General features: G+C 49.9%; 1 protein-coding gene and 1 non-coding gene across 2 annotated transcripts; both read right to left on the bottom strand.

Moving 5' to 3' along the window:
- Positions 1–675: 675 nt before the first annotated feature.
- Positions 676–9,425, bottom strand: cxadr (CXADR Ig-like cell adhesion molecule; the record flags this gene model as incomplete). Its single annotated transcript, XM_042333985.1, has 6 exons — positions 676–1,999; positions 4,192–4,330; positions 4,894–5,016; positions 7,276–7,431; positions 8,152–8,359; positions 9,231–9,425. Coding segments are annotated over 6 exons (1,128 nt in total), but the record flags the coding sequence as incomplete, so codon positions are not given.
- trnaa-cgc lies at positions 3,200–3,273 on the bottom strand. The gene has a single exon. It is a non-coding gene; the product is annotated as a tRNA-Ala (tRNA).
- Positions 9,426–9,768: the final 343 nt, after the last annotated feature.

Below are 9,768 nucleotides of genomic sequence, written 5' to 3'. Positions count from 1 at the left end.
CTCCCCTCTTTGCGAAAGAACTGCACCTTAGGGTACAACACCTCAATCCCACCAGTAGATGTCAACACTGCCTGTTGGAAACACAAGTGCGATAGTGACATCTAGTGGAAGGGGAACAAAAGACATCTTCGAAAACGTCTTGAAAACGCATCCAAAAAAAAGTTAAATCTGAAAAATTCATACATATGTATATATATATATATTCAGGGTGACCAAGAAGTTGTGATACCATTAAAATATCTAATCTATACTAATAAAGACAAATTGTCTCTCTGTCTGTCTGTCTGTCTGCCAATAACACAAAAAACGATTGATGTAGAGACGTGACTTCTATTATCGGAAAGGTCTCGCATGGGGGAGTGTCGTGGGCATATTTTGTTTGGGGGATTTCCTATCGTTGATGAGCTATAACCTAAACAAGCTCATCGCACATGTATGCACTCCAACAAGGCAGTCCTCCCAACAAGGAGTCTTCACTACAGGAATCCTCCCAACAGGAGTCCTCTCAACCAGGAATCCTCTCAACCAGGAGTCCTCTCAACCAGGAGTCCTCTCAACCAGGAGACCTCCCACAGCAGTCCTCTCACTGAGACCTCCCACTGAGTCCTCCCAATGGCACATTTTCTTAATCTTAAGGGATAAAGATGCCTAAGAAGCGAAGATCAAGCCTTTCAAGGTCAAATAAAAACGCCAGACGAAAGAGAGAAGGCCGATCAAATGATACTGAAGAAGAAAGAACAGCACGGTTGGACTTCGACGCAAAAAGGACTGCAAGAACACGGCAAAACGAAGCCCGGCAGCAGAGGTCAATCCATTTAGCTGCGTTCAACTACGATCCAGGCAGAGACTAGGAATCAGATGGGGCCCATCATCACTGAAATCTACATTCCATATTGGATCCTTTGGTCGCAAGCGAAGCTGCAACGGGTACAGCTGGTAAGTCTTAAAGGAATGATGCTAGTTTTGTTTGATTTTAGGCAATAGGGTAGTTATCACGACTTTTTTGTCACCCTGTGTATATACTTTTACCACAACAACAATCATACGTAGCGCCCTTCACGTCGGAAAGATATCCCAGGGCGCTACATATAATATATGTATCATAAATAATATATGTACGAATTTTTTCACATTTAACTTTTTCTGAATAGTTGTATTATATCAATAATAAAGTCGGAGAGCCTGAAATTGCTCAAGAAATCGCTTAAAAAAATTTAAGGTCAAGGCAGAATAACAGAAAATTCACATATCCAGCTTCGAATCTGAAGCTGGTTTGCTGTAGTGTTATGTTTTGGGGCGGGTGTTGGGAGAAGAGAGCGAGAGGGAATGGGGGCGAGGATGGGGTGGGGTGGGGTGGGGGGAAAGTGAACTGGCTTGCTAGTTTGGAAGCCATTTCTCTGATATTCCTGACAAACAACGGTTAAGGCTGGCTGATGTAACGTTGAAGCTAAGGCCATGAGGAGCTTAAACAGAATGTAACAGTGCATGGTGTGTGTATGTGGTGCGTATGCGTGTGTGTGCGTGTGTGCTTGTATTCCACGTACAGCAGTGTCGAGTACTGGTTTGGCAGACAGCCTAACACAGTTGACTCTTAATTTAAAAGTCCCGTGGCATCATGTGTGTATAATGCGTGTGTGCACGTGTGTGTGTGTATATATATATAAAACATTTCACGAGACGCTGGGCTGCGATTTACACAATGTAACCGTCCCGGTTTTGTGCTGGGATCATGACTGGAATGGCGCCCATCCGATTCAGGCTCGGAACAGCTACCTTGTACCCAGCCAACAGGTTGGGGTTGAGGCTGGGGTTGCGGCTGGGGTTGTGGCTAGGGCTGTGGCTGGGTGGCCTCTCCATGTCCTCCGTGGCCAACCTGTCGTAGTGAGGCTTGTACACCTCCATGTTCGAGGGAGACATGGAGCCCAGCGAGGAACGATGGCTGTCCACTGTGTAGCTGCGGGCTGTGGAGACTCGACTCTTCGGGGGAGGAACATCCTCTCTGGGTGAGAAGGAAGGAAGAGATAATAATAATAACAATAATAATAATCCTTGCATTTGATGTAGCGCCTTATCACGTCTTTGAGACGTCTCAAAGCGCATCACAGTTAACTCTAATGACTGTGTATTTTTGTGGGCGAAATGCGACAACCAATTGCGCACAACAGCGTCCCCATAAACAGTCGTGGATTGAGCGCCCAAATTATTATTATTATTATTTTGAAGATATTAGTACCCTCTGTTAGAATATAGCGATTTAACTGTATTTTACAAAACATATACATTTTGTGGGCTAGCGGGGATAATAATAATAATAATCCTTGCATTTGATATAGCGCTTTTCACGTTTTCTCGACGTCTCAAAGCGCTTCACAGAATAAAGTGAATTGACTGTATATTTGTGGGAGAAATGTGGCAGCCAATTGCGCTTAGAGTGTCCCACAAACAGTCGTGGATTGAAAATGACCAACTTATTATTGTTTTGTTTTGGAGAGATTATTTGTTTTGGCGTGTGGGTGGAGTAAGAAACTTGCCCAAGGTTTCGCCCTTTGCCTGGAATTGAACCCAAGTCTCCTGCTTGCAAGGGCGAGTGCTCTAACCACTGAGCTGCAGGACTCCACTTAAAAGAGGTTAACGAGTTGGTACGTGACACCGGTTTGTGATTTAACTCGCAAGGCGTGCACAGCTGGTCTGCAGGGTACCCTGACTCAACTGAGTGATCTAACAGGAACATCGAGATAAGATAGAAAAGTTTTACGATTTAACAAGAACTGGAGAGAAGAAAGAGAAGTTGAATACGGAGGGGCTTAGTGGAACAACAGGCATTAACATTTTTATCTCAGGGTATAAAGGAAGCTCGCCAAGCTAATACCTCTCAGCAGAACTCGGGATGACCTGGTGACTTCAAGGGGCCGCCCGCGATGCTGGGACCGATGATATCGTTTTGGTTCTGTTAATTACGACTTATGTGTTGTGTATACGACTGATTCTACAAATGTCACAATGAAACCTTCTTTACCACCCATATTGGGATTGTCAACTCGATCTTTTGGCTAAGGTAATCCGGTAGTTCTCCCCAGAAACCTAACACCTCAGAAAAGCGATCCGCCAATCGACTAACAACCGGGTTCCTCCTGCTGGGTAAACAGAGGACCGTGTATGTGTGTGTGTGTGTGCGGAGTAAGGAAACTTGCTCAACTTTTCGCCCTGCTCGGGAATCGAACCCGGGTCCTCTCGCTTGCGAGGCGAGCGCTCTAACCGCTGAGCTACAGGACTCCACAAGATACCACTCGGGGGCACCATTTCTCACCACAAGTTACAACAGCAACAACTCGCGTTTATGTTTGTAACGGCAATTGCGTTTATATTGCCCGCCTCCGACCTCACACCCAACGTAGCCGAAACTCTGGTCCACGCCTTCGTCACCTCCCGCCTCGACTATTTCAATGCCTTCCTCGCCCGTCTGCCCAGCTCCACCGCCCGTATACTCACCCACTCTAAACCCCCATCACGCCAGTCCTCGCCGGCCACCCCACTGGCTCCCTATCACAGAACGGATCGATTTCGAGATCCTCTCACTCGTCTTCAAATCCCCTCAGGCCCTGGCACCTCCCTACCTCTCCGACCTGCTTTTTGCCCACTCCACAACCTACTACTCGCTGCCTCCGCTCGGCTGGCTGCTAGTCCCCCCCCACGCATTTCCTCCGCATTTTCAGCCACTGACGCCCCGAAATTTGGAAGACTCTACCTCCAGCCCTCTGCCTTCCTCCTAAAGCTTTTCATTTCACTCAACAGGTCACGGGGCTCTCCACACTGGCTTAAATCTTTATTTAGGAACCGGTAGTTGAGTCGGAGGACGGATCACTTTTCCGGGGGCTAATAATCCCTTCAAGATTTTTTGAAAAAAGAAACGACTGTTTGCGGGGACGCTGCTGTGGGTAATTGGCTGCCTCGTTTTGCCCACAAAATACACAGTCACTACACTTTACAGTATATTCTGTGAAGCGTTTTGAAACATCGAGAAGATGTGAAAAGCGCTATATCAAAGGCAAGGATTATATTATATTATATTCCGTGAAGCGCTCTGAGACCTCTCGAAGGCCTGATAAATATGTCAAATAGCGAGGATTATTATGAATATTATTATACTTCTTCGCCCAGAGAGAAAAAGAAATTGTCACACAAGAACGTTACCTGATCTCATGGGACACCTCCTTCTCGAACTTCTTCTCCTTCCGTTTCCGCAGGATACACCAGACGATGATGGCGATTATCAGCAAGGCCAAGATCACGCCGATGATGGCTCCGGCTATTTTACCGGCGGTGTTGGAGGCTACAGATAATCAGATCAAGAGGCGAAGGTTAGTATCGCAGTGCTCAACAGCAGCCCCCCACTGTCAATACAATAACGGAATTAGGTAACCAGGAGGCGTTCCCATCGGGGAGAGAGTGCATCCCACACATCCAACCCACACACCCATCCCAACAATCTATCCCTGGGATTTCCACAGTATAGACGGGAAACATGGGACTCTCAAGTTTGGTCACTGGGGGCAGGGAATCCTCCCACTCAGCTCCTGTTAACCCCGCAACCCAAAGTCCTAAGGGGTAGGTAGGGTGGTCCTAGCTAGTGGGAAAGCTTGCCAGACAGCAATATCAATGGCAAGCTATGAGGTGTGTGTGTGTGGAGTAAGGAAACTTGCCTAAGGTTTCTCTCCGCCCGGGAATCAAACCTGGGTCCTCTCGCTCGCACGGCGAGCTCTCTAACCAACACATTAGAGGACTCCACTTTAACATGGGAACAAACTCGGCCGAAGTGGAGGGTGGTGGGGGGGGGGAGAGGTGGGGGATAGGGGACGACGCTTGTTGAACTGAAAATGTATTTGCCATACTCACGAGGATACACTGACAACTTCACGATGCATTGCGCTTTGCCAACCCTGTTCTGAGCCACACACAAATAGTCCCCTGAGTAAGCCTGTGTGGCATTTTTCACCAGCAGAGTTCCGGTGCTGATATCTGTATGGGAATAGAGCGAGAGACTGAGAAAGCATTAAGAGTCGAGCCTGTTTTCAGCAGCCGCTCGAGGTCGCTGGACTAAGGTGACCTTTATTAAAAGGATTTCCTCTAAGTGAGAGTACGTTCTTTGGTGCGTGTAAAATTCCGAAGTTTATAGAAAACAATATCACTCTGTTACTCGATTAAGTTATAAACCAGATATCAACAACAACAACAAAATGACATTTGTAAAGCGCCTTTCACGTCGGGAGGACGTCCCGAGGCTCTGGGCAGAGTTTTGGACCCGAGCTGGGGGTTGGGATCGGGGAGGGTGAACGGCAGGAGGGGGAAAGCAGGGAGATCGAAACGCGGTTGCAGAGGAGGGTCTTGAGATGGGTCTTGAAGGTGGCAAGGGAGGGGGCGAGGTGGAGGACTGCGGTTAGGAGTTCCAGAGGGTGGGGGCAGAGTGGCGGAATGCCCGCCCGCCAATAGGGGGGCGAGCGAGGCGGGGGACATGAAGCAGGCGGGAACCCGCTGAGCAGAGGGAGGGAGCAGGATGGTTTAGGAGGTCGGAGAGGTAGAGGGGAGCAAAACCATGGAGGGCTTTGAAGGTGAGGACCAGGATCTTGAACTGTATCCTCTGTGTGATGGGGGGTGGCCGATGACATGGTCGAAGAGGAAAACTATGCGGTTTTAGCCGGTTAGACTACAGCAGTTACCCCAACGCACACTCTGAGGTCCCCCCCAAACCTTGGCTCTTGACAACTCATGCCTGATACTCTCCGGAATTAGGTAAACAGGAATGCATCCCTCTCTCCAGGGAGAGAGAGAGAGAGAGAGAGAGAGTATTCCATTCCAACAGCCTATCTCTGGGATTTCCATGTGTTGGTGGGATGGCATGGAATTCTCAGCTTGGTTTGGAGACTCTTAAGCAACGGCGATGGGTTTCGTGTGTGTCAGACCCCCGGCTGGGCAAACACAAGTATAAACACACCAGAATCTATGACTCAGCTTGTGACAGCCTCAGCTTTTCTCTTCATTCCTCACAGCGCAGAACCTCGAACACTGAGGATCATCCTCACTGCTCTGCTCCGTCTCTAGTACCTGGGAGCGAGGCCACGGTGTCACGGTGACCAGAACTGTACAGGGTGCAGCCTGACCAGAGCCCTGCAAAGCCCTGACCCCACCGACTGTGTAATCTTTATGTACTGGGCGCAAACCTTATAAAATATCTTAAAAAACAACACACACCCTATTCGCACTGAAATCATAGAATTATACAGCGCAGAAGGAGGCCATTCGGTCTACCGTGCCCGTGCCGGCTCTGTGGAAGAGCTGTCCAAATTAATCCCCACTCTCTCCCCCATAAGCTTGCAAATGTTTCCTTTTCGTGTACCTATCGAGTAATTCCCTTTGGAAAGTTGTTATCGAATCCGTTTCCACCACCTCTTTCAGGCCGTGCGTTCCAGACGGTAACAATAATAATCCTTGCATTTGACACAGGACCTTTTCACGTCTTCGAGACGTCTCAAGGCGCTTCACAGAACACACCGTGAAGTGCAGTGACTGTGCGTTTTGTGGGCTGTCACAACTCGTTGCGTAAACAAAATTCTCCTCGTCTCCCTTCCAGCTCTTTTGCCAATTATCTTGAATCTACGTCCTCTGGTTACCAACCCACCGGCCAGCGGAACACCTCTAGTAAATCTCCCCTTAAACTTCTCTGCTCTAAGGAGAACAGTCTCAGCTTCTGTAGTCTCCCCATACACACACGTGGAATGGAATTTCTGCCTCAATTTCAATGTATTTGGCAATGGAGAGACTCTGGATGTGTGTGCGCACATGTTTGTTGTTTGTGCCTGTCTCTCTCCCCCACCCTCATAAACACACACATCCCCCCCCCCCACACACACACACCACCACACAACATACACCACACACACTAACCACACATGCACACACCACACACAACCCACCCCCTCCCCCACACACACCACCACCCACACATCAACCGCGCACACACCAATCACACACACGCACACCACCCACACACACACACGAACCTCGCACACACCAACCATATACATGGACCAACCACACACCCACAAACCACTCAACCACTCGCATTGTTACAGCCTCTGTTTAAGCTTCTCATGGTCTTAGCTTCAAGGCCACGTCAAGTCAGCCTTCACCGTTATTCGCCCGGACTATCAGCGAAATGGCTTTCAAACTCGAAAGCCAGTTCACACACACACACTCGCACACACACACTCACACACACACCTGAAGTTGCCTTTGGAGGGAGGGATTGACCGTGTCCAAGCTTTGACCACGTGTAGCTGATGGGTGCGGTCCCCTCCTCCGACGAGCATTTCATCGCTACGTCCTTCCCGACCTCCTGACTCGTGTCCACGTGACATCTCGGGATTGAAGGCTTCGCTGAGAGGACGGAAAATACACGACGAATTGCATGTGTATCGCGCCTTTCACGGCAGGAGGAACGTTCCCAAAGAAGCTGGGCGCAGGACGTCGTGCGGTTTAAAATACCAGGCTTCGTCTCTCCCCACCCCACCCCCACTGCGCGCTGCCCCCATACACCCCCTCACCCACTCACCCCCAGTCTAAACCGTGGCCTGTCGAAGATAGAGGGCAACCCATTGTACGCTGCGAGCAAAAATATAATACTTTGCGTGCGTGCGTTACATGTGAAGGAGTCTCGAAGAGCTGTACAACGGCAGTGTTGGAAGTCGAGGAAGGGAGAAAGGGGAGGTGGCCGTGAGCGCAGTCGAAGAGGGAAGGGAGCGAGTGAGGGAGAAAGAGAGAGAGAATAAAAGAGAGAAGTGGGAAAGAAGGAGGGAGGGAAGGAGGGGATGAGAGGGGGAGAGAGAGGGAGAGAAAGAGGGAAGGAGGTAGAGAGAAAGGGAAAGAGAGGGAGGGAGAGAGAGAGAGTGAGGGAGAGAGAGGAGAAAAGAGAGAAGAGGGAAAGTGGGATGGGGGAGAGAGATAGTGAGAGGGAGGGAGAGAGAAAGGGAAAGAGAGAGAGTGGGGGAGGGAGAGAGGGAGGGGGGGGAAAGGGAGGGGGGGGAAAAGAGAGAGAGAGAGAGAGAGAGAGGGTGAGAGGGAAGTGCCATCCTAACACTACCATGTCAAGCCCTTTACCTAAGACGTCCAGTTTGATCTTCTTGCTGCCCAGACCTGGGGCTTTTTTGATTTTGCAGTGATACAGGGCGTTGTCGGAGGGCTTCAGGTTGGTGAAGTTGAGGGACCCATCTCCGGTCTTGGGGTCAGTGGAGCTGAAATGCACCCGTCCTCTCATTTCAGGCGGCAGGTTGTCATCAAAGACTCGATCGGCAGAGTAATAAATGATCTGTTGGAACAGATTACTGTGACCGATCGATAACAACAGCAACCCCTGCCTTCCATACCAGCGGATTATCGCGTGATCGAGACGTCTCAAAGCGCTTCACGTGATGCACTGTCGAGTGAATTGACCGTGTAAATGCTCACAACACTCGACTAACTAACTAACGGACTGACTGACTGACTGACTAACTAACTAAGCTGGCAGGTGGGTCAGTAACCGGGGGACATAGATTCAAGCTAATTGGCAAAAGAACCGGCGAGGAGATAAGGAGACGTTTTTTTACGCAGAGAATTGTTACGGTCTGCAATGCACCGCCTTGGGGATGCGCCCTAGAACACTACCCTGTGTAAGGGGCGCTATATAATAATAATAATAATAATAAATAATAATAATAATAATAACCTGTGCATTTGATACAGTGTCTTATCACGTCTTCGAGTCACCTCAAAGCGCGTTACAGAATATACTGTCAAGCGAACTGACGTGTGTGGTTTGTGGGCGAAACGCGGCAGCCAATTGCGCACAGCGGTGTCCCCACAAACGGTCGTGGATTGAAGCGACCCATTTATTATAGTTTTTTGGGGGGGAAGGGATTATTACCCCCGGAAAAGCGATCCGCCGATCGACTAAACAACCGGGTTCCTACTTGCTGCTCGGTAAACACAGGGCGGGTATGCGTGTGTGTGTGTGTGTGTGTGTGTGTGGAGTAAGGAAACTTGCCCAACGTTTTGCCCCCTGCCCGGTCCTGTCCTACCCCGGGGAACACAGCCCCCCCCCTCATCACACGGTGGAAGACGGCTCAAAGCGCTGTGGCAGGATACACCTCCTTCTTCTGCGCCGTTAATGTTCTCCGCGTGATTCCACGGACACTCACAATCTGCTCTGTGGTGGTGGGGTCGGGCGGTGTCTGCGACCACTCGATGTCCAGGGGCCCGAAGTCTCCGGCGTCCAGTTTGAACGTGCATTCCAGCCTCGCGCTGTCGCCCACGGCTTTCTCCACGGAGGTCGGTCCTGTGGCGATCTTCAATCCCGCCGACCACCCTGCAAACAGCACGACGGCAATGACAACAAATTACATCTGTAACAAACCTACCACTAAAATTAAAATTGGTGGGGGCGGGGGGGGGGGGGGGAAAATTTGGTCAAGTCAATCCCCATTCACTGTAGATTTCAGCCGGAAAGAAAAATACACAGTCACTCCACTTATATTCAGCAATACAAGCGCTCCGAGAGGCTACCTTGAGCGGAAGGCGCTTTATAAGCGCAAGTTGTTGTCGTGGTGGTGGTTATATTCAGCCTCTTCGCGACCCCCTTTGGAACTGTGTTCCACAGCCCCCCCCTCGCCTCGCCTCGCCTCGTTCGCTCCCCGCCCCCACCTTGCCTCCCTCGAGGCAAGTCTGAAGTCCCTCCTC

The sequence above is a fragment of the Callorhinchus milii genome, unplaced genomic scaffold, assembly GCF_018977255.1.
Source record: "Callorhinchus milii isolate IMCB2004 unplaced genomic scaffold, IMCB_Cmil_1.0 Scaffold4, whole genome shotgun sequence".
NCBI lineage: Eukaryota > Metazoa > Chordata > Chondrichthyes > Chimaeriformes > Callorhinchidae > Callorhinchus > Callorhinchus milii.
This window is presented reverse-complemented; position numbering and strand designations above follow the sequence as displayed.